Source organism: Marmota flaviventris, chromosome 3, assembly GCF_047511675.1.
Source record: "Marmota flaviventris isolate mMarFla1 chromosome 3, mMarFla1.hap1, whole genome shotgun sequence".
NCBI classification, from domain to species: Eukaryota; Metazoa; Chordata; class Mammalia; order Rodentia; family Sciuridae; genus Marmota; species Marmota flaviventris.
This window is the reverse complement of record NC_092500.1, coordinates 11,829,904-11,856,241: the sequence shown is the minus strand read 5'-3', so window position 1 is coordinate 11,856,241 and position 26,338 is coordinate 11,829,904. Positions and strand designations below refer to the sequence as shown.

The window sequence follows — 26,338 nt, the reverse complement described above, 5'->3', positions numbered from 1 at the left end:
GTAAGCTTATACAATAGTGCAACAATGTTTAGAGGTGAAATGATTAGATTATGAGAGCTATAACCTTGTTGGTGGATTCATCATTTGATGGATTAATCATTTGAAAGGTCTACTGTGCTATTTGGTAATTGTGGGTAGGTTGGGTGCGGCTGTAGGTTAGGTCACTGCAAGTGTACCTTTGGGGATTAATCTTGTCCCTGTCCCCCCCTCCCAGCAACAGCTGTCCTGAGCTGTGTAGCTTTCCTCCACTACACTCTTCCTCCTTGATGTTCTGCCTCTCCTCAGGCCCAGAGCAACACAGTCAACCAACCAGGAATGAGCCAAAATAAACTTTTCCTCCTCCCAGTTGTTCTTGTTGGTTAGTTTGCTGACAAACAGCTAACACAGAGTGGTAGCTAGCATAGAAATAGAGTTACTAATTAAAATACTTCGAAGAAGACTCAGATATATATTTTATTACTTCTTTTTCATTTCTTTGAAATTGCTATTCTGGTAGTCTGTGAATTCATGATCACTTCAAAATTATTTAGAAATGCAGCTGACACAGCGAGTCAAATACTCATGATTCTAGAACCAATACTATGGAAAGCCTCATTTGTTACCTGTCATGCCTGAACTCTCCACCCAGGTTGTTTATTATAGTCCATTGTTTACAAAGTATAAAATTAAGAGATTTTACATAACTAATCAACATTAAAAGGACAGCATGATTTTAAGGAAAGAAGGATTTCTTGGAGGTCCAATATCTAATAGAAGAGAATAAAAAGTATTTGTAGGTTAAGTCTAGCCTTATGCAATTACAAGGCTAAATATTCATTTGGAAGTAAATCTTATCATGTGGCTTCAAGTCTGACTAAAGCCCTCCTGTTAATCTGATACTGAAAGGGAAAAATGAAATCTAAAAACTAGAGATCTCTCTTTTGATACAGAGTACAGAATATTTTTATCCTTGGAATAAAATCCCACAGACAATACAATTTCCTGAACTTTGATATGTATGTGATACATATCTATGATTAATTTTTGATATGTCTTTTTTACTTCGGCTAATAAGCATAAGGGGTGAGATCAAAGAGGTGGGCTAGGGACCAAACAACTGAGTCCAGCCTAGCTGTACTAGAAAACTATAAGAATTAAGTAGGAAAATAGCACAATTTGGATTAAAAAACAAAAACTATTTGGGCTGCTATGCAGAGGATGGATGAGTCGGGCAGCAGTTAACATGGGAAATAAGTGATGAGGTTTGGTCTGAAGAAGTGACCACAATGACAAACCCCTCACCTGACTTGAATCTTTCTAGATTTCCAGACAGCTTGCTGAGGCAGGTACTATTATCTTCATTTCCTAATATTTGACACTCATACCTTCATTTACCTTCCTAAGCCAAGGCAAAGGGAGATGAAGTAACTGGCCTAAAGTGTTACTTCTTAGGAGGGGCCATGCTGAGATCACCCCAACCATCTGGCAGAAGAGCTGAGCTCTCCCTCCTGCAGTGGTAAGATGAAGAGAAAAGGCTGAAGTAGTAAAATGTTCTGGAGTTGCAGCTGTCAAGCTTTATTAATGGATTAGAAGTAGAGATAAAGGAAATAAAAGAACGACTCCTAGGTTTTGCTTGAGCAACTAAGTGAATCTGGTAGTATAACTGTACAGAGAGAGCATACGAAATAGGAAAAAGGGTTCAGTGCCCAAACTTGGAACATTGCAATATTTAAAAGTTGAACAGAGGAGGAGGAACATGCAGAACTTACAGTGCTTACAATGAAAAGCAGAGAGCACAAAACCCCAAGGACTGAGCATTTCAAGGAGGAAGGAGACAACCAACATGAAGAATACTGCAGAGCAACAGGGGAAGTGAGAATAGAGGTGGGTCATGGGTCTTTGCCCAATGGAAAGTACTGGAAAAGTTGAAAAGAGCAGCATACCCCCTAAATTTACTTTCACCACTGCATCTGCTCTGCTGAATTGTTAATCTCATCTGAAAGCTCCTGGCACTGAGTTTTAATTCAAACTCCCTATCTTCTAATCACAATTCTTGGAGTAGAAATGAAATTACATACATGCTATGCAACAGAGTCTCAATGCTAAGTTAGTTCCAAGGGTTTTCTGGTCTTATAATAAAGGTGAAGTCAGTTGCACTAACATGCACCCTTTTACCCTCCACTTCCAAATTCACATACCGTGAGAGATCCGTTTTGTGTGCTGGGTGAGTTGCTACTCTGCTCTCCGTGGGCTTGCGTATTTCCATACAGTGTCAGGTTATGCTCACTGGTCTGGCCGGCATAGTCCTGAGTGTGTGGCACTCCATATTCTGTGGGAATTCCATTCTGTGGAGGTGGTGGGAACGGGATGGTAGTAAAAGGCTGGACCATTGCGTCAGGAGTTGTTGTTGGCTCCTGGTTACCCTGGAACAAGCAATGAAGGGAGAAAAGGAGGAGAAAGAGTGACTTATTAAATCCTTGTTATAGATAATTGCTTTAAAGGTGAATATAAAGAGTTCTCTGGGGGCTGGGGATGTGGCTCAAGTGGTAGCGCGCTCGCCTGGCATGCGTGCGGCCCGGGTTCGATCCTCAGCACCACATACAAAACAAAGATGTTGTGTCCGCCGATAACTAAAAAATAAATATTAAACTTCTCTCTCTCTCTCTCTCTCTCTCTCTCTCTCTCTCCCCCCCCCCCCACTCTCTCGCTCTCTCTTTAGGAAAAAAAAAAAAAAAAGAGTTCTCTGAATATTCTCTCACTGCACAGATAAATGGAACACTCACTGCCCCAGGATTAGGGAAAATATTGTTATACATAGACATATAAATAGATGCGCATACATGCCCCAATTTAGGCCAATTTGTGGATGCTAGACAAGCGAAGACCATATTAAAATTAACTAGATAACAAGAGGTCAAAAAGCTTCCCTTTAAATCAAGTTTTGAAAAAAATAACTCACATAAGAGATGACTAGTTTGTCTAGCATGCACAGGCCCTGGGTTCAATCCCAGTACCCTCCCATCCCTCAAACTGCAAAATTAGTTTGGGCCATTAGTATGTTTTTAAAGATATTCTCTAATTCTTCAGCAATTCTTAAGAAGAAGCCAAAGGAGTACAAATCAATTTCCTTAAAATTGCAATTCACAGCACTGGTAGAACAACATTGTAAAGTCTTAAAATGAGATAACAACAGATTTTTAGATTCCAAAGAAAATATTTTTTAAAAAATTCACCTTTAGATATCAAGGCAGAGACTCTTGGATACTAGGCTAATAATAATAAAAATAATAAAAATATTTTAATTCAAAATTTTAGAAACAGACAAACTTCCCAGACCAAAAAGAACATGGAAATGTTCTTCCTAATTACTGTTGGCATTATAAGGTGAGCCACAGGGTGCACTCCTGTGGCATCCATTTCCAGATGTTAATACTTGGGATCCAGAATGATATCTGAAATATCAGTAAAGAAGATGCAGATGCTTGCCTACCATGTGCAAGGCAAACCCCAACACTGAGGGGGTGGGGTGAGGTGGGATGGGGTGGGGTAGAGTGACATTAACTATAGGAAACTGTTAGAGGCCATTCTGGCTCCAAGGTCTTTCTCACTTCTGTTCCATCTCCAAGTTCATATACAAAACAGGGGAATCTGTGATACTTACTTTTCAAAGCCTTCACTATTCTACCTTCTCATCAACCTTCCATTTAGCAGATAAAAATAAAGGCTATTATTTTACTGAGGACACACAAGTCTACAAAGTCTTGGGCAATTATCTTTCTGGAAATAGCTAGCAGAGGTGGCCAAAGGCTTTAAAATATTCGAACTTAGATAAAGTTTTCCCATGTTTTAGACATTAAAACATTAACGATCAAGGAAAATCTGGGTTTACAACACTTGGTCTCCTCCCCACTGTGAGCATCATGTCTTTCAATCAAGGAAGTAATCATTCCCCTCTCTCCCTGATTCCAGTCATCCTTCTTTCCCCTCAGATGGACAGGTGATTCTCTAACCACTGAGAGCGGCAGAAACCTACACTTTCTGCATTTTCTGAACATCACTCTAAGCATCACCATTAACTTGATGCCATTAAACTCACACTATCTCAAAATGAATCCAAAGCTACACTACTACAATAATTATTCTGCACAAAATAAAACATAAACCTACAAATGTGGTTATAAATGATAAAATATATGATCATGGATTGAAAGACTTGATGTTCTGAAGATGACAATGTTTAGTAATCCCCATAAAACCAATCAAAAGTTACTATTAACATTTATATGGAAACTCAATTGATCTAGAATAGCCAGAACAATTTTGAAAAAGAACAAAAACTTCACTACCTGATTTCAACCAAGACTTACTTTAAAGCTACAGTATCAAACTAGTATAACACTGGTTTAAGGATGAACAAGTAGATAAACAAAACAAAAGAATCCAGAAACAGACATGGGCATATACTGTCAATGAGAGGTGAATCCAATGGGAAAAGGAAAATCTAACAAAGGAATAACTGAATACTTGATGAAAAAAATAAGCCCTAACTCTACCCCAAATATACAATGGTAAACTTGAAAGAAATAATAGATCTAAATATAAGAAATAAAACTTCTAGAAACACACAGGAAAATCTTCACATCTCTGGAATAGCTTAGGACATAAAAGCAAGAACCATTAAAAATTGATAAATTGAACATACCAAAATTAAACAACTGCTATTTGAAAGATATCAATAAGATAATAAAAAGACAAGACAGACACTGGGAGACAATATGCATAATACCTACATCCAATAAAGGACATATACCCAGGATTTATAAAGCACTGTTATGTCATAATAAAGCATTTTTTAAAAAATAGGCTAAAGACTTTTGGCAGCTATTTTCCACTAAAAGATCTACAAATGGGCAGAAAAATACATGAATGGGTGAGGCTCAACATTAGCCATCAGAGACATGAAACACAAACCAAAATGAGATACCATTCCACTACTGCTGGAGTGGCTAAATTAAAAGACTGGAAACATCCAATGTGGACAAGGATGTAGTGAGGAACTTTCACACACTGCTGTGGACATGTAAAATGTATATCCACTTTACAGAAATGTTCTGTTGTTTATGATGTCAAAAGATTCCCTTGGGCATGGTGGCACATACTTGTAATCCTCCCTAACTTGGGAGACTGAGGCAAGAGGATGGCAAGTTTAAGGCCAGTCTCAGCAACCTACTGAGATGTTATCCCAAAACAAAAAGCAAAAATAGCTCGTGATGTAGCTCTGAGTTCAATCCCCAGTACCACAAAGAGGAAGGAGGGGGGAAAAAGGAAAAAATAAAAATAAAAAACCCATTTTTTGTATTTACCTAAAAGAAATGAAAGCATGTCTTCAAAAACATCTGTACAGGAATGTTCTTGGAAACCTCATTTATAATAGCTCTCATTGAAAACAACTGTACTTCAACAAGAGAATGGGTAAAGAAAGTGTGGGCTATTCACAAAATGGACTGCTTCTTGAAAGTTGGATAAATCTTAACACTGAGTTAAATGAAGAAGCCAGACATAAAAAATTACATACTATATAATTTTACTCATAAAGTCTAAGCATAGGAAGATCTAATCTATAGGGCAGATATGAGAATCTACTGGCCTCTGTTTAGGGGTGGGGAAGCACTGGTTGAAATCTGATATACTGGAACATTCTACAGTGATGAAAATGTATTATGAGTGGGGATTATACAGATTTATCAAATTGTTAAAACTCATTAAACTAAATATCTGATAAATATCATTGTATCTTATTTATACCAGAAAAGAAAAATAAGACAATAAAAAGCCACCAATAAACATAAGCTATGAAATACTGTCACTTATTAACAAAAGACTACTGCACCCATCACTATTATTTTATTTTATAAATAATAACACAATTGAAATGGAAATAAAAATCATAGAGACCAGGTGTCCTTACAAATATGACATGTATTTCAAAACATCAAAAGAATTAACTACATACAAAGTAGCAGATTAAGTAATACAAAATTCTTAAGATTTATTATATAATTACTTAAAAATAGCAATAAACATTCAAAATAGTGACAAAATTTGTAACATTCAATATATAAAATAAAACAAGAATAATAAATAATAGTTACATTTTTTGAAGGAACTCTTAATGTAAAAATGTTAAATCAGTCCCAAAATAAAATGCACACTTAATTTCTTTCCCGACCAGAAACAAATGATGTACAGGGAAGAAAGTGGACTAAATATTTTTCTTTCCTTTTTTTCCCTCCTTGTAGTTGTAGATGGACAGTATGCCTTTATTTTATTTGTTTTTGGTTTTTTTGTATGTAGTGCTAAGGATTGAAACTAGTGCCTCACCCATGCTAGGCAAGTGCTCAGCTCCAGCCCACATTTTTCTAATTTCTAATTTGTAGAGGGAATACTACCAGGAAAGTTTGAAAGTAAAAAAAAAAAAAAAAAATTAAAACTTGTTTTAAAACTTTTTTTTTTTTTAATATTTATTTTTTAGTTCTTGGCAGACACAACATCTTTGTTTGTATGTGGTGCTGAGGATCGAACCCGGGCCGCACATATACCAGGCGAGCGCACTACTGCTTGAGCCACATCCCCAGCCCCGTTTTAAAACTTTTCATAAAACTACTGTAAATTAAACAGGATACACAAAGTGATCAAGGGAATACTGACAATCCTCAACAGATTCAAGTTTATATATAAAAGTAATAGAAGAACATTACTGTTATTTGCAAAAGTTGAACACCTATCAGCAAAAAAATAAAATATTAGCCCCCCCAGCTCATCTGCCATGCCAGAAAAAAATTCCTGAAGAATAAAGCCTAATACAAAAGTGGGAAACATGGGAATACTTGGAAGTACAAATAGGATGTGGGAAATTTTTAAAACAGTACACCTAAAACCCGAATTCGGGGGGTGGGGAATGACAGCTTTGGTTACATTGGTTAGGGAAAAAAGAAAAGAGGGAGGCGGGAAGAGAAGCAGGGCGAGAAGCAGATTTTAAAGTCAAAAGAAAAAATCAACTGGGATAAAATATTAGCAAAGGGAAGACACACAATGGATTATTACCACTGATGGAAGAATGAATTATTCAAGTTGACCAGACAAGGCACACACACATGCGCACAAGCACACACATCCTGCAACAAAGGATATATAACTTAACAATTCACAGAAGATGAAATACAAATGGTAATATAATAAAAATGTTCAACTTCAGTAAGTCATGGAAATATGTATGAACATCAAAATAAGACCAATATTTTTAGTCATCAGCAAAAATTTTTTAAATAGTTTTCTTGAGGTATAACTGTCATGTAATAAACTGCATCTACTTATCTGTAGTACACAATTTTGCAAGTTAATATATATACACATGTATTCTCATGATCATCACCAAGCAAGATAGTAAATGTTTTTTTTTTTTTAATGTTTATTTATTTTTGGTTGTAGTTTGACACAATACCTTCATTCTATTTATTTTTATGTGGTGCTGAGGATCGAACCCAGGGCCTCGCATGCGCTAGGCGAGTTAGCAGTGCGAGATGGGGAGAAAGGTAAAAACATTTTATGACCATGTGTAACCTCCTGCTTTTCACAGAAATGCAAGCCAGCTGAGACCCCTTGTTCCTAAAAGGGCAATGCAAATCTCCACCAGGAAGTCAAGGACACTACTTACAGAAATGTTTTGTTACTTATAGAAATGTTTTTTTAAAATTTTGGTTTAAAATGTAACAATAATTATGTATATAAACTAAGAGATAGGTGTGATTTCACATTTTACCTCATTTATTCTGCAGTGTGTGAATATTCCCAATACACACACACACACACACACACACGTTAAAACAATTTCAAATTTCCATTAGATTTCTATGCCATATTCTGAAGTTCTAAGTTTAGAAGAGAAGTACAATAGCTCTCAGACAAACTATGTGATAACAGTCCATGTGATTATTTCCAGGCATGAATTTAACTCTATGTTTATATGAAAAAAATTTTTTTTTGTTTTTAATACTAAAGGCCAATCAGCTTAAGTACATCTTGCTTGAGAAAATACATCATTAACTTTCTCCACTGTGTCCACCTGGGTGGACAATAACTCTTTCTCCTAACTTAGAAAGTCTACACACTTTTCTCCTACCTTCAGTTAGAACAATTCCTTCTGCTCTTGTATTTGCATATAGCATTTAGCTTGCACCATGAATGTGTACAAGACATTTAAATTCAAAGCCTAATACTCGACACATCCAAATGTGTATTTTACCACCCTATCAGAGTGAAGATTCATTATGATGGATGGGGACTGTCCTGTACAATGTAGAACCCTCATGATGCCTAATAATAGTTTAGTGTTAAATAAACAAAAATGTTTATTTAACACTTAACTATTATTAGGCATCATGAGGATTTATTTATGAAATAAAGGAAGATAGAAAGTCATGTGTACAAACTGCTTTGCTTGACTACAGTAAAGAATATAACAAGGAATACTATATAATAAAGCAAATGTTATCTCATAATGAAAAGAATAAAAATTTAAGTGTTTGTGCTTTTTGTACATGATTTCCTTTCATCTTACAAACAGGATTTAAGAGTGTTGACCTATTGTAAGTGAAAACCAGATGTAATTGTTAATTTAAATTTTTTAAGAAAGATAACCTTTTTCCTTTAAATCACAGCAACAGAGGCAATCCATACCATAGATGGTCTCCTGGTGTACGATCTGAAATTTACTCAGTGTGTCCATTCTGAAATAAAATGTACATTGAGCATAATTAATTTGAAAATTCAAAATCTGAAATGCTCTGAAATCTGAAACTTTTGGACTGTGGACATAATGCTCAAAGTTTTAGACTCTGGAGCATTTCTGATTTCAGATTTTTCAATCAGGGATGCACATCTGGCAAAGTCTGTAAATACTTTAAAAATCCCAAAAAACTAAAATATCAAAAATATTCTGTATTTTTTTAAAGTCTAAAAATAGCCAACTGTTAACTAATGCACTGTTTGTATACTGGTCTTTTTTTCCCCCTTCAAAACTTGAATAACCTAGAGGGAGGGCTGTATCATAAGAGTGTTTTCCTTTTCTCACCTCAACAAAGTTTCACAGTCTTAATACACAGAGCTGACAGCGTTAGTGTCTATAATCTGGAAAATATCTCTGAAAAAGTACCTGAATAAAAGTAATGCATTTTCTTTTTAGAATAAATACAGATTATATCAAGAGACAAGATATTAAACAACTTGTGGGTACATTTGAAATTTATGGGAACAATCTATATATAAATTCTCCATGGTTGGTTGGGGTTGTGGCTCTGCAGTAGAGTGCTCATCTCCTACATGCGAGACCCTGGGTTCTATCCTCAGCACCAGATAAAAATAACTAAGTGAGATAAAGATATTGTGTCCAACTACAACTAAAAAATATATTTTTTTAAGTCTCCATGTAAGCTCCAATTTCTAGATTCAGGTGGAACTCTAAGAATTCATTTTTTACTTGATTGCTTGGAACTTAGTAGATGGCTGACAAAAACAGATGATTATATAATAAAAACAACTGTAGCAATAGAAAAACCTATCACCACTGAAATATTAAATTTAAGTGAAGTGTTTCCTAATTCCAAGTAAAGAGTTCAGGGACAATACACTCCTGCTTCAGTATTACCGACAGATTACTGACCCCCCGCAGTACAAACCCACTTCCTCTGCTCACAACTCATCTTTTCCCTCATTCCTTCAGAGCAGAGATGCTAGTATTTTGTTGTATTTATCAACTACTTAGGGGAAAATGTTAAAATGCAAATGTCAAGATCCTTTCCTCTACAGTTTAGCATTCAGTGGGCTGGAGTGGGGCCCTGATGCTCTTTGGTACAGGCGGTTTGGGTACCACGCCGGAGAACACTGCTTTAGAGGTTTTGACTGGCAGGCAAGAAAAGGGTTCCAGTAGCAGCATGCCTCCACCAGAGGCCCTGATCACCTCCACTGCAAGGAGAGGCACAAATCAGGGAGGGGAAATGCTGTAAGAGGAAGGTGCGATAGGCACTTTTACAGAGAACAGAATAAACACTTTTCTTTTCTCTCTCTCTCTCTCTCTCTCTCTCTTTTTTTTTTTTTTTTTTTTTGGCAAAAGCACAAATCTACTGAAATGCAGGCTTAACAAAGAATCCTTTCAGAGTGGGTTTAACTAAAGCACCTGGACCCAAAGTGTGTGTTGCTGCCCTGGGGAGATGGAGTGCAGGAAGGGGTTAGTGTAATCTTGAGCTCTTATAAACAGGCAATAAATAACATAAAAATTAAACAGGCAATACGACATACTTTACTTTCATGCTCAGAATAAAAATAAATGACTAAAACTGGTCAAAGGCTAGTACAGGCTTGTCAGACAAGAATACTGCAAACCTGTCGTCAAATCACTTGTCTTCAAAACAACACATACACACACACTCTCTCTCTTTTTGAATTACTCAAAGAGAGAAGTCAAACCAATCTTCCCCCTGAAGCTGAGTTCTGCCATCTCTCACAGCAATGAATATTTAAACAGGAAAATAAATATTTCAGAGCAAAGTCATTCAAACCAACAGTCTATTAGGTTAAAAGTTACAAACCCTATAATAGTCTTAATGTCTCCAACCTCTTAAAAGCTCTTCCATTTCTCCTTAAAGCAGTACTTAGAACCTCAAACATCCATGAATCACATCTTCCACCAAACAAGAGGATGCTGGAGCTGCTCTGTCTAGCTTCCTGCTTCCCGGGAAGCAGAAGGCCTTTATGCACAGGGAATGGTTACATGTCTATCCTCGTCAGTTCATTAGTGATTTATGCCATCCATGGGTGATTTTTTTTTTCCCCTCAAACTTTCACTACAATTTAAATTAATTTACTCTGTGTTGTCTTCATGGATAATTAATTTTACATATTCCATGTTAAACTGAAATATTCCCAAAAACAGTCAAAACTCAGGTTAAGAATAAAACAATCTACAGTGTCTTCAGAATTGTAAAATATATAATTATGCTTGATGGATTTTATGTGGGATATTCTATTATAGTGCACTTCTTTAAAATGGGAAATTCATTATATGTATATGAGATATACATATTGTAACAGACAAGAACTTTTCCTATTCCCTTCCTAGGGACTACAATTATTATTACATGATGACATGAATATCCTGTAATTGCTTCCTAAGACAAGTCCCTTAGCCAATCAGGGACTGAATCACAGGCTTCTTTATCTAAGTTTCCTCATCAAGGAAGGGATGATCTTTAGAGAATGCTTATGAAACTGAATACCTGCTTCTGAAGAGTAAGTCTATTAAAAAAAAAAAAAAACAGAACTCTTCTCTCAATAGCTGTATCAACTCTGCAGGAAGTTACAATATAAATGAAAACTCAAAATGAATTATTAGAGTTCTATTAAAATACATAGAATAACTGAAAGGCTACATATAACAGTCCATGTTATGTGCTGTGAGAAAGAAAAAGAAAAATGTCTCTGCTCTCAGCAACACTCACCAGGCTATTTAAAAAAAAAAAAAAATCTTTCTTTTAATATTTTTCCTTTCTTAGCCTCAAACTAATTTTCCAAGCAGCTGCCAGAATGACCTTTCTAAAATAAACTTTAAATCTAACTAATATTGTTAATTAATCTTCTTCCTAAAACCCTACTGCCCCCAGTCCAAACAACTTTGTATGGGAGTCACAACTTGGTACACTTTACCTAGTCAGCTTCAATTCTTTCTCATTTGATTCTTCAACATTCAGTGAGCACCAGTCTAGTTAGACACTCTGTTTTTTGCTGGGCAACAACACTGATTAGTAAGACAAAGTCCCTATCCTTATGGAGTTTACTTTCTAGCAGGGAGAGAAAAATAATAAACAGACAAGCAAAACAATAAAGAGAAGGTGTGTTATGAGGGAAAATACAGTAAGAAAGAGAACAGTGGATATTGGGCCTAGAGGGCTAGGAAATTTCTATTTTCTACAGGGTGGTCAGGGAAGGTGACATTTGATCAGATCCCTTGAGGAATTAGGGCAGCTAGCCATGTGTGTATCTGGATCGAAGAGTACCCCAGACAAAGGGAACATAAGTGCAAAGGCCCAGAGATCAAGACACACTCACCCTAGTTAGATTTTATCCTTTTTCTAAATGTATGCTAAGAGATCTTTGATAATTATTTCTAGGGTGTGTCTGGTAATTCATTTCTTCTTTTAAAGTTTTATTTTTATCAAGTTTGTACATGCACATGGCCGCAAATGAAACAGGCAGAGAAGAGCTTATGATGAAAAGCAGCCATGCCCTAGCCTTCCCTTGTCAGTCCTCTGGGAAGTGACCCTCTGTTAATAGCGGCTTAAGAGCAGAGGACCAAGGGCCCCTGGCTGCACTCGGGTTAGTGACCCACCTGGCTTCCAGATCTAGGCAACACACTATTCAGCCTAGATCTGCACAGACCAGCACACTTCCGAGGCCATTTAAGGGTTAGTTTGACACAAACTTACTAACAGGAGGAGGTGGAGATGGGAGGAAACCAGCCCTAAACACCTGCTCCAGGCAGAGGCTGGCCAGAGAAGCCCTGCTTCTCTCTGAAGACTTCCTTAGAAACCAAGCAATGAACAAGCCTGTCATTAAGCTTGGGCCAGCCTTTCTGCTTTGCTTCACTCTCTTTCTCCTCCTGCTTTCCCGAAATCTTACCCTCCCATAAGCTGTTAGGAGGTAAGATTTTGTCTCAGACTTAACCTTCTAGAAAGCAGGGGCTAAGGAAATGACTGTGTCTTGTCTCCTCCACTTTCCATCCCGGTGTCTTAAACCTCTACATCTTAAGAGATTTTCCAACTGCTCTTTCTTGAAGTCATCATGTCCTGTATTCTCTACCTGTTCCCTTTCATTCCTTACCTAGTGTGGGCTTTATGGATATATGAGTTATCAGTTGGGTTTCCTTCAAGTTCCTGGCTTATTTGTGTTCGTGTGTGAGTTTGTTTCTGCTACTCTCTTTCTTGCTCAAAGTTCCTCTTGGACTTCTAATGATTCTCATGTTCCAATGACGCAGGCAGAACGATGAGGTTAGCTGGTGTGGGTTTCTGCTAGTCTGTTTTCTGATGAGGTCTATTCCCTGGAATTAAAATTTGACGGGGAAGAGCATGGCGCTGGCAGGCTTCCTCACAGTGTTGCCTGCCTCTATCCTCAAATATGAGGTACCAATATCTAATTCCAAAAGAATAAAATCTCCCCAAACATTCTGATAACTTCTTTGGAGACAAGCAATCATGGTGTTTGGTTTTCCTTTTTTCGTAATGAAGAAAGTGAGCTGCACAGCAGCCACTGGGAAGGGGCTGAGAAGGCCAGGGAAATCCAGGCAGCAGAGCTAACCCCACAGGAAACAGTATCCTTGTCTTCTTCCTTTTCTTTTGCTCACAGAGTCTCCTCCTGAGGGCTCCTCTTGGGTACGCTGGCTTCTACACCCCAGCAGCCTCCAAGAATTAACCACCAGTCTTCAGTTCCTCCTCCATGTCACCCATCAGTTGGGCTCCATTTGCTTTACCTTTTCCAGAAACTTGTTTAACTCTCTTGCCTGTTAGCAATATCATTCTTTGTCCTTTTCTATTAGCTATTACTAATTGGTTTTTGTACTACTACACTGTTATTTCAGTGGAATCTTAAAAGAGACAAAAGGCAAATGAAAGCATTTATTATCTTGACCCAAAAGTCATAATTTATTTTATGCTAAAGAAGATCTCAAGCATAAGTAAACTCTAGGATTCCAGGTTTCTTTATAAATTTGAGAAAGGTTAGTGATCTATGAGGCTTACAAAACAGCCCTTTCACAAGAGACTTGTTGAAAGCAAATTAGAGAAGTTTCAAAGGAAAATGAAAAGTGTATACTATAATTTTTGAAACAGTTCTGTACTAATGCTAGCAAATTAAACACATTTAGATTACAAGAAGCAAGGCAACTCAGAGAAGTGCCAGAGCTATGTGCTAAACATGATTCTAAATACTGACAAAACGTAAAAGATTTACAGGGTCTAACCACTTTCAGAAAACAAAACAATAGTAAAAGTATAAGTATTTACCAGTCAGAATGCCTAATCTCCACCTCCTTCCTCCTTCATGAACGCAATAGTGACCAAGATCAGCATGCAGCACACAGCGAGGAAAATGATCCCTGTTACCCCATTTATCTCTAACGAATGGATCAATAAGGTATGCAGTGGACTCTGATCCTTCAGCCTGGAATGGCAATGCAATACAAACAAGCAATCACATTGTTCAATCCTTCAATACAATAAGGCAAACCTAAAGAAATCTGAGTCCCATGTTAGAAGAAACCATCAAAAAGCTATCGTGAACAGGCTGTTTTAACAACAGGAGAGCCTCCTCAGAGTAAGGGAGGAGGTTCAGCTTAAGAAATGTGGTGCAGAAGACTGAGCTGCGGAGATCTGAAACTGGCCGTTTATACTTGGATGGCTGCTTAGTAAAGAAATCAATGTCATTTCATAGTTCCTGTGAAAGTCGAGTCCATGATCAAAACAACAACTTCAAGCATACAAAACAACAAACTAATGAAGGGCATATCTATTTCTTTACCCCTCTTAAATTTTCCCCACTTAAAACTTTATTATCATCATTATCAAATCAACTAGACTATGCCCATTTCATTCAAGTACAACTCTTCAGGGCTGGGGTTGTTAGGCAGTGGTAGAGCACTTGCCTAAAACACGTGTGAGGCACTGGGTTTGAGTCTCAGCACCACATATATGAATAAAATACAGGTGTTGTGTCCATGCACAACTAAAAATATTTTTTAAAAAAAGGAAAGAAAGAAAGAAAAGAAGAATTTTTCAGCAAAAAAATGGTAGCTTACAATGCTTAAGTTTAACTTTTTACTCACTTTAAGATTTTCCCTTTCAGGAATAAGGAGAACAGATCTGCTATGTTAGCGTCTACAGATTAAACATATTTAAGGTCTGAACTTCCAAAAGGATGTTTTGATAATAGAAGGAACAAGAGGTGGATTATGGAAACATGAGCTCTAGCTCCAGTTCTGCTACTGCCTTGCTGTATGACTTCAAAATCACTTCTCTGAACCTATATCCTGAATTGTAAAATACAGTTCACTTTAGTTCTAAGAATTTATGATTCTGTGACAAAGGGTCCTTACTCAAGGGCTAGAATGTAGGAAGAATTAAGAGGAGAAGGAAGAAAACCAAAGAAGGAAGGAAGATGGAGGAAGAAGAAACATTAGGTATATTCATACAAAACCAAATATTTTCTTCTGCAACAGAGAGTCAAAGAAATGTCACTAAATAGATTATATGTTCCTCTTCCCCACAGAGCTAAGAGCTACTCTAGAGAGCCAATACAGTCGCCTTCTGTATCCACAAGTTCCACACTCATGGATTCAACCAACAATGGATCAAAAATCTTCAGGGGAGGAAAACACACACACACACACACACACACACACACACACGACCGTTGTCTGTACTGAACTTTTATTGCTTCTCATTATTCTCTAAACAATAACAACTATATCAGAATACTTAGTTCTAGTAGTTTAGTGATGATGGAAGTATAGTAGAGGATGTGCCCAGGTTACAGGCAAACACTACATCATCTTAATAAGGGGCTGGATCATCTGTGGACTTTGGTACAGGGGAGCAGGGCTGGAACCCATTACCATGTAAATCAAAGGGTGGCTGTAGACTTTGGATTTCTCTCTTCCTTGCACAAATACTCTCCATAGGAAATACTATGCCATCAACCTGTAAAGGCTCTGAGCTAAGTTAAAATTTCAGAAAACTAAAGTTATATATCAAATAGTCAAATTGATTGATTCTCTACTTCTGGAGGAACCCAAGGCTCCCAGAAAATTAGTGGATATTTCTCAAAGTTTTGGCCAAAGATGGGCTAAAGTGGGGGGGAAGTAGTTTATGTAAAGTTAAGTAAATCGAAGCCTATATTCTTTATATTATACTTGATGTAATAACTACCATCGAAAGGTAGGGAGGGCAGAAAGAGCATAAGTTGGGAAAAATTAACATGTCTTACAATATCGACTCTGCCATCTATTATTTGTGTGTCCTTGGACAAGTCACTTAATGTCTCAATGTCTCAAGTTTTTCATCTGTAAAATGTAAATAGGGATCACTACCTAATGGGGGTACCTCTAAGAATGAACTGAGGTCAAGTATACAAAGGTCTTTGCTCCTGGCTTCAAAAAAAGTGGAGGAGGCATGGCAGCTGGAGTTGTGGCTTGGTGGTGGTGCACTTGCCTGGCACTTGTGAGGCACTGGGTTCGATCCCCAGCACCATACAAAAACAAAACAAAATAAAATAAAGTCATTGTGTCCATCTACAACTATATATAAGGGAGACAGAGAAAGTAGTACAAATAAAAACCACCATTACTACTGTAAGGAAGAAGGAAACAGGGGAAGAATACAGTCCAAAATGTAAGTGTGAATAGCTGAGTTGAAATCCTCAAGTTCCATGTTCTTGCTCCATAATCACAGACATTAATACAAACATTAGAGAAGGGAATCTTGTTCTTCCTACTAAAGACTTATGTTGCCTGGTTCCTCAGGAAGGAAAACTTCAAAGCTTATGCTTAGATGACTTTTGGTCATGGCTGCTGTGCTAGCAAAGACAGATAACCATCCTAACTGGAGCTCTGAGAAGTGCCCCCATTCTTTAGCTCCACAGTGCCTTCTCACAGAAACTTCCAGATAATCTAATGACCATGGAAGCATCCATGACTTAGAAAACCTTAGTAAGAAATATTGAGATTCTTTAAGATTCCATAAAAGTTTGAAGGAGTGAACATCATTTTCATAGTCCAAAGTGCCCCTTTCTTCTACCCTGTTTGAGTGAATAAGTGGTACTCCCATTTTTTCTCTCGACTGTGCTAGAATTACAAGTACAGATAATACATAAGAAAAAAAGGATCTTTCTACTTTTCTGCCCCAGACTAGAAATCACAGTAACTACAAAAACACAGAAACCTATGTTCCTGTGTTTTTGAACATGTATTTCTGTTAATAAATGGTTTTTAGCTTTGATCATATTAGTTCTAGACTCTGAAACTAAATTCCCACTAAACTTAATACTAAAAAAACTTGATTCTAGATTCAGAAATGAATTACATAACACACACACACACACACTCAAATAACACACACACAAATAACATACACACACATAGGGTCTTTCCTCTTACCCTTTGCACCTCTGCCAACTTTCCCCAATTCTTTCCTCAGATGATCATCCAATAGCATTTGACTGGCATCATCTTCATATATTTATTGTATTCCACCTTGTGTTATAATTATTTATGCATCTTATGCATTCTTTTGTTGAAGTTACTATTCAACTGAATTTCATTAATAAACTAAGAATACATTAAATGAGACACTGCTCTAATTTTATGTAAAAATAAGTGATTTCAGCGGGGCACGGTGGTGCATGCCTATAATCCCAGTGGCTCAGGATGCTAAGGCAGGAGGATCGCAAGTTCAAAACCAGCCTCAGCAAAAGCAAGGTGCTAAGCAACTCAGTGAGACCCTGTCTCTAAATAATATACAAAATAGGGCTGGAGATGTGACTCAGTGGTCAAGTGCCCCTGAGCTCAATCCCTGGTACAAAAAAAGAAAAAAAAAAAAAGTGGTTTCTCTTTTGCTTCCAAACAAGATGGAAAAACAAGAACCAGACTTGTTTTGTTGCCTCAAGCAACTTAAAAATACAATGAAACAAGAGTACTCAAGACACCATACAGGAGGCAAGGAGTCAGGTAAACCTACAACTGCCTGGAGTCAGTGTCCTAGCTGTTGCACAGAGGGAGGAACTGAGGCTAAGCCTGGTGGCCTCCATGAAGTGAGGAGACAGAACAAGGAGCCAGTCTGGCGAGTCACTACAGATCACAGAGGGCCCTCCTCAAGTACTCAGTTGAGTAAGGACAGTTACATGTTTGTGGAACTACCAGAGGCTGGGCAAGAAAACCTGGAGGACATGGAGGGGGTGATGCCACAAGCTCATACAGTGCCAGGAAGAGAGTCTGTGCTCAGTGGCCAGAGCAGAAACCCAGAGCTCTAAGAGCATCAGCGACTGAAAAAAGACTGTCTCAGTAGCAGGGAAAACTTAATCAGAAACTAAACAGCTATCATCCAGCACAGCTTGAAAACAGGACCCAAAAGAATCAAATTATTTCTAAGAAAAATGCTATAAACTCAAGAATATTTATAAGCCGGGCATTATTACATCTGTAATCCCAGTAACTCAGTAGGCTGATGCAGGAGGATCACAAGTTTGGAGGTCAGTAGTGACAACTTAGAAGACCCTGTCTCAAAATAAAAATAAAAAGGGACTAGAGATATAGCTATGGGGTAAAGCATCCGTAAGTTCTATCCCCAGTACTGCGGGGGTGGGGAATATTTATACAATTAGAAAATCACTTAGCATCCAACAAGATAAAATTCACAACATCTAAACTCTAATAAAAAATTACCAGGCATGCAAAGAAACAGGAGAATATAAGCTGTAATGCTGAGAAAGATAAATCAATTACAACTGATCTAAAACTAGTGCATGTTAGGATCAGCAGACAGAGCCAGATATGGTGGCACACATCTGTAACCCCAGCGACTCAAAAGGCTAAGGTAAGAGGCTCAAAAGGCTGGTAATGTAGCTCAGTGGTAGGGTGCCCCTGCTTCCAATTCCCGCCACCACATGCACACACATACACACAAAAAGAATCAGCAGATATGGACAAGGTAAAAAATGACAAGGTAAAGAAAAAAAAAATCATGTTAAGAAGAGACATGAGAAGTGTAAAACACATCTACATCAAAATTCCAGAAATGAAAACTATGTGTGTAATGTTAAAAAACACACTGGATTGGACTAATGGCAGAGCAGACTCTGCAGAAGAAAAGATCTGTATACTCGATGACACCACAACAGAAACTATCCCTGCCCCAGAACACATAGAGGATAAACAACTAAAGACCAGCAATGAACAGAGAGCCTCGAAATGATATGGAATACTCATGGTCTAACTATGGTCTAGATGTACAGATGTATTTCAAAAGTAGTAGGCAAAGAATCTAACTTGGTCATCCTGAGAGGAAGAAAAAGGACAGAGGGAGGAGGATGTACTCGGTTTACTGCAGATGCACTTTTACCACGTTGCCAGTCCCTAAAGTCCTCCGGGAACTTCCCACATCTCTTTCTTTATCCTGCCTTTCTTCTCTCTTACGTGATTCCCGGGGAGACCAGACCTCATATGCCATTTACCTTCAGTTACCTTCTGAATATTTGTAGTCTTCCACTAGAACATCCACAAGAGTTCTGTATCCTCCAAATAGCTGTTTATTCCCAAATCCCCCTATCTTCTAGTCAAGTAAACCACCCATTTCCCAAACTATTTTATACTTTAAGTATTGACTGACTTAAGTAATAATAATAAGTGTCAGAATGATGACTGCTCTACTAAACTCTACTATTTTACATTTCAAAAGAGGATATAGTCAATGTATTAATAAGATGTAAAATTCATTAATCCATCCAAAAATATCTGCTGATACTAAAATTGAGCCAGACATCGTAATAAATACTGGTGATTTCTTCCCAATCCTGAAAGAATGCATAGTCTGATGGAAAAAAAGACAAATCTATACTTATAGTTCCAGTCCTCTATAACACAGGCTTAGAGAACGGAGAGAGCCAGGGAAGCACAAAGGAAGGACAATCTTGTGAGGTGGAGTGAGGATTCTGAAGTAGGTGAAGTCTAGGATGAATCCTAAAGGACAAGAAAAAAAGTGGGGGGCTCTCTGGTTCAAAACAACAATACATGAAAATATATAAAAAAGAATATATGAAAAGTAAGAAGGTATAAAGAAGGCATAATTGGTGAGCTGCACACAGTTCAGATTTGGGGGTAGGGTGGAAAGAGAAAGGAAGAGAGAGAGAGAGGGGTGGGGGAGGGAGAGGGAGGAGAGAGAGAGAGAGAGAAAAGAATCTCCATATTTTCTGGGAAGAAAAAAATAAGAGAGCAAATCAGGGGTTTCATTCTAATAAAGATTCGAGATGACTTATCAAAACTGCTCAAAATTATGTCCCTGTCATTAACTAAACAGGAAAACATCACATACGTTAAAGAAAGTAGCGAAGACCTGTACCCCTCAGGGTCCAGCAAACCATGGCGTGTTGTTCAAAGCCTGTCCACCATCTATTTTTGTATAATCTGAAAGCTGAGCAGTTTTTATATTTTTAAATAGTTGAATGAAACCCAAATGAAAAATATTTTGTGACACATGAAAATTACATGAAATTAAAATTTCAGTGTCCATAAATAAAGTCTGACTGGAACGGAGTCATGCTCACTTGTCTTGTGTTGTCTATGACATCTTTAGTGCCACAGCGGCAGGGTGAAGGGGTTGTGACATACAAAGCATGGCCCACAATACCAAAAACAGATACTACCTGGCTCTTTACAGAAAAAGTCTAGGGACACTTGCTCTAGGAGTCTTTCAAAATCTAATTGCCTTCACTTAAGTCTTGGTTTGTCTCTTTTTAACAAGGAATCTCATGATCAACACTAGGCAAGTGAACATAGGTATGTAATGTGTGGACATAAAAGTACTAATTAGTAATTTCATAAAATAATTACTGGCTTCTCTCACAATATTTTCTGCATAAATAATCCTTTAAAAATTCAATACTACCAGAATTTCGCTATAGAACTCTATCCTATAATTCTGAATGAATTTAATAACTCTAGTTAGGATTTCAAGTTATAGTTGTTTGTTTATTCATTCATTCATTCATTTATTTTTGTAGTTGGAGATGGACAGCATGCCTTTATTTTATTTATTTTTATATGTGGTACTAAGAATCGAACAGGCTAGACAAGTGCTCTGCCACTGAGCCCCAGCCCCAGCCCTCAAGTTATAATTTTTAAAAACTATTTGCTTTTGTTAATAGCAATCTAGCTATATTATTTCCTTCCTGAGTGATTAAATAAGAAATGTTACTGTAATATTCCGAAATTTATAGCCCTTTAAAAAGAAACTCAAGAGGCATTTTGAAAATAACATGCTATAGCAAACCAGACAATATTTCTATTTGTTTTACAGTGAGTATTATTAAACGAGAGAGTTTTTCAGGGGTTTAAATTTTTGTGTTTTACTTTTATTTCCAATAGAAAATAAGATCATATTTTACTCTTGCTGCTAATTTATAATTACCAATTTTGGTTTCTAGATACTTTTGGGGGGGGGGGATTACTGGAATTTGAACCCAGGGTACTTAACCACTGAGCCACATCCGAAGCTCTTATTTAATTTTTAATTTTGTAATGGGGTCTCACTAAGTTGCTGAAGCTGGCTTTGAACTTGTGGTATTCTTGTCTCATCTGGGATTACAGGTCTGTGCCACTGCACTGGGCTCAAGCACTTTTTAAAAAATATTTCAACACTGCAAGGGAAGTGATCAAATTTACTATTGCTGATTTTCAACATGTCATTTGCCAATTCAATTAGCATCTTCACAAGAGGGTTTCTAATAAGTTAAAACACACACACACACACACACACACACACACACACCTCAGTGATAGTAACCTCTGAGGATCAGAGTAAGGCACAGAGGCTACAAGACAAATAGATTCTTGCCAGTCAGCTGAGAACATGTTTTATAATGGACCAGAAAAATAATACTCTTTTTAGGAGGTGAGGTAATATCCTTCATTTTTTGAAGTTAAAAGCTGCTGATAATATTATGTGGTCAATAGGCTATAAAACTGAATGAAGTCAAACATGTTATCATAAAACAAAACTTAGATTTGGTACTTACTAATACTCATAATAGATATTTTTACTTAGTAATTAAGTACAAACACAAAAGATAAGCCATTGATATAAATTAATACAATTGGCACAAGACTGTAAAGATTCTGGAAACCACGTTTTCTCATCTATGAGGAATAAATAATTTAAGGCAATAGGAAAAATAAGCAAAGATAATAGAAGAGTAAAAGGAACATTTAGCAGTATCTTCAAATATTTGGTTCTTATGTAAAGAGATTAGCCTACTCTATGTGCCGCCCAATGACAAATGTAGGAAGCAAAGGATAAAGAAGAGACTTCAGCTCATCATAAGGAAACGCTTCTGCTTTTTAGTGGCCAGTAACAGAACTAATCATGAGGAACTACTTGTGAATTACTATTAGTATTAAGAAAGAGCATGTGAATTTGATACTAAATAGATCTCAGGTTTGAAATCCTTTTGTGCCCAGAGCCACCAGTTGCTTGACCTCAGAATCTCAAAGTCTTGTGCAAAAATTGGAAAAAAAAAATCTATCACAAATGTGATTGGCAAGGGACATATGATATGAACGTAACTGTTATATTTATAAATGTGATATGTGTGTAAAACTGGTGCAAAGCAGGTATGTAAAAACAAAAGTTATTTCAGTGGCAGTCATTATCAGTGGTGGTAAGGAATGCTGGTGCCGAACTTCTTAGATTTAAACCCTGGTGTTGACAGGATTCAATGAATTAAGGTAAGTAAAATGCTGAGAACAATATCTGATATTAGTACATCACAAGCATACAGAAGGACTGGCTATTATACAACTATGTGTCTGGCACTTTTGTAGGCACTGGAGACACAAAGAGACCACGATCACAAGCAGCTTTATGGTCTTTGTGATGGTGGTGGGGTGGGGGATAGAATGACAATATACAAATAAACATATAACCAGTAATGATAAACACCAAAGTCAGATAAGTGAAGAAAAAGAAGGATGGGGGGATACAGAATGACAAGAGAGTGCTAATTCAGACAGGTCCAGGGAGAGCTCTCCCTTGAGAAGTAACATGTGAATAAAGCAAGTCACTTGGCATGTCAGGCAGAGGGAAAAAGTGAAAAGACAGGGAAGGTGCAGGGTCTGTTAAGGGAACAGCAAGGAGGCCAGTGTCACTGGAGGGAAACATGAAAAGGGTGGCAGGAGATGAGGCTGGGCAGCCAGCCAGGTTCCTGATCATGCAGGGCCTTAGAGACCTTGTAAGGACACAGGATTTTATTTTGACTCTGAAGGGAAACAATTGTTGAGGTTTAAGCACAATACTGACAAAAATCAAGACTAGCATTTTAAGTGAGTCACTCTGGCAATGACTCCTAAAGAACTATTTGACTCCAAGGTTTTCTGAATTTAATCATTCTAATAGTGTACAGAGGAACATTTAAGAGTTTGGAAAATGGAAACAATACCTCAGAATGGCCAAGTGCAGCAGCACTCTGACTGCCTAGAAGAGGCGCACTGGAGCCCAGTACAGAAGTACAACCTCCAAAAGGCAAGGCCTTTCTGGAGGGAAGGTTCCACTGTGCCTGGTTGAGTACACATGCGACCCTTCAGTGAAGAAGTGTGCAAGAAAGAATTAATAGTAATTTTGGAATGCTGGAAACAAAGTAGAGTGAGGAATCACAACTCACAGGGGAGTACTCAGGATACCAACAAATGTCAGATCCCAGAGTGGCCTGGGTGGGAAGGGGTGGGGGCTGTATTATCAATATGGCTGGCTTCTATTGACACTAGTCTATCACAATCAGGCATCCACAAACAACCTGAGATAAGGCATGACATGATAACAAGTTGAAACATTCAATTCACTTCCAAAAGTGAAAAGCCAGATGAAATTGTTCCCAAATGGCCATCTATGTAGACTGTGAATCTGGAATTTTTCAGGGAAGAACAGAAAACTAGAAGAACAAAACCAGGAATGTCAGTTACTATGAGGCTTGAGGAAGGCCATTCATTACCTTTCAACATGATGGTGTCTTCTGTAGCAATACAAACTTCAATAGTAGGTTGTCAAACACTAAGCTTACCTAGTATCAACTGCAAAACCAAGCAGAAAGATAAAAATGAAAAATTGTAGAGGGAAGGGGCAAAGAAGGGGGATGGTAGACAAAAAATTTAATCAAAATTGTTCAGATATAATTACAGCTCCATTTATGGAATTCTGGGTTATCTTTTCAGGAAAGCTAAGTACTTTTTAGAATAGCAGTACTTTTCAAGCCAGCTTTGGCCTTGGCAAGGAAATGGTTATAAATGAAAATATGGGACAACACAGCAGAATTCAGAAAGAAACCAAATTATTGGAAAAAGTGAAGCTTTGTTGTTGTTGTTGTTCATTGTAAAGGAACATAAATTTAGTCTGCAACCCATAATCCCCGCCTACCCACTAACTTCCCCAGAATCCTGTGCATCCCATGTAAAGTGGAAAGTGTGCCAAAACAAATAGTGGGGCTCAGCTCCATGGATGAAGGGTGGGATGAGATTCGGGTGGGATGAGATTCGGGTGGAAAGGAACATGACTGGCAGGCCAGGGAACAGAATCACTTTAGAGCAAGGCCACAAAATGGAGACCAAATAATCTAAGGACTTCCAGAATTCATAGAAAATGGAATATACTTTGCAAAATCATAGCCAAGATTCCCTATTCCAACTCATTTCAAAAAACAAATGCAGAAAGAACAGGATAAAATGAAACAAAGCCAAACATACCTGCTCTCTTATCTGTCTTTAATTAAAGATAAAATACCCTCCTCCCTCTTCTCTTCTCCCAACCACCCAGGAACCGAGAGCGAACTGGCAGCAGCTCAGGTGAAAGACTTCAGCCTTCCAGCTACAAAGAGGGGAGATAGCAGACAATGGAACTGGTGATTCATTACAAAAGAATACACTCCAGAGCGGCCTGCTGCCACATGGACTCCCGGCACTATTTAAAGGAACAGCAACCCCCTTTCCAACCGCCCTTATTCTTAACACCTTCCCTCCTCTTGGTTCTGATGGAAAACAGATTTTGAAGAAAATGCCAGCAAAGCACTGAGCTATCCAAGAAAGGGAGGGCTTTGTGCTACATAGAAGCTGGCAGTCTCATACCACAGCAGAGCACGAAAATTTGCTTTCACGTCCCTACTGTAAAATTTTTTCCTCTCTAATACATTTTCCCTCTTAACAATAAATAGTGTAACTGAATCTGAGTCCGGCTAAACTTTTTTTTTTTTTAATCTAACTAGAGGCGAAGTCATTTGGAACTTGAATTTTACACATATTATGAGAATGATTTTTTCCTTTTACTCCATATTTTATTTTCATAGATGTGAGAAGTGGCAATATTTTTTTAGCCTGTAAATCAAATTAAGAGAGGAACTCAGTGAAAATCTCCTGCACCATACACATGAATAAGAGATATTCTTTAAAATGTCACATGAGCATGTCTGTCTCCTGTATTAGAATTTTTGTCATTCAATTGCCATTTTTAAAGGAAAGCATCAATTACTTATCGTAAAAGATAGAGAAGTTTGCTAATTAAAACCCCAAAAGGTCACATAAAACTAGAACATACGTAATAAAACAAAATGTCATCCACTGAGAGCCCTTCTTCCACCTACTGAGTGATAGCGATCAGGCGTAGGCAGACAGGGTATGCCATGAAGATGCCAAGAGCCTAAATAGCAAATTATGAAAACACATCCTCTATCTCTTTCTTCACACACTAGCCAAAATACTAAATATTGTACTAAACCATTTAACTGTGGTGTCCCAGCCCTAACCAATGCAGACAATTTACACTGAAAAAGCTTATATGACAGGTCACTGTTAAGGGTTGGGATTGGATGCCTGGTTCAAAAAAACACAACAAACAAAAAATGAATCAAAACCACAGGAGAGATGAAAAAATTTGGCTCAGCTGATTATTCCCTTTGCATTTGTTTTCTAGATAACTAACAATCATGTACATTAACACTGAAAGTGGACACGCCAAAGCAAATACACTGCAGGACTGCAGATCACAAATCTGACATTCTGTCTTTTCCAGTTGTATAAATTCAGGATAGACAAAAATGAGTTACTTCTTTCCTTCAGCACATCCCGAGAAAACAGGATGATGATTTAAATTCACCTATTAGAATTCTTTTTTTTAGTATTTGTTAATTGTAGATGGACACAATACCTTTATTCTATTTATTTATGTAGCACTTAGGATGGAACACGGTGCCTCACACATGCAAGGCAAGCACTCTACCCTTGACTACAATTGCAGCCCTAGAATTCTTAAACACAGAAAGAAATCTCTTTCCAGTTTCCATCTGTTTCTTTTACTTCATTCCTAAAATTATAGTTCCCTGATATCCTAATGACTAGGACCATGGTGTCACGAAACATTCGTGCAGTGGTAAGGTGCATCCCAACTTAGGCTCACACACTTACCAGCTCCTCTGGAAAGCAAGGCAAATGTTCCAAGAGGCCACAGAAAAC

The 26,338-nt window shown here is 37.6% G+C and overlaps 1 protein-coding gene across 30 annotated transcripts in view; it reads right to left on the bottom strand.

Moving 5' to 3' along the window:
- The window catches only part of Rbfox2 (RNA binding fox-1 homolog 2), a 267,272-nt gene that overhangs the window by 61,322 nt on the left and 179,612 nt on the right, over positions 1-26,338 (bottom strand). For 26 of the 30 annotated variants that reach the window (XR_011707033.1, XM_071609518.1, XM_071609522.1 and 23 more), the window contains one exon: positions 2,178-2,402. Coding sequence is in view for 29 of the 30 variants with exons in the window: in XM_071609518.1 (XP_071465619.1) it covers positions 2,178-2,402 (225 nt within the window). In the remaining variant the exon portion in view is untranslated. Of the gene's footprint in view, positions 1-2,177; positions 2,403-8,715; positions 8,766-14,087; positions 14,111-23,832; positions 23,912-26,338 lie in introns of those variants that run through there. The other 4 variants (XM_071609542.1, XM_071609541.1, XM_071609544.1 and 1 more) reach the window with 3 other exon arrangements.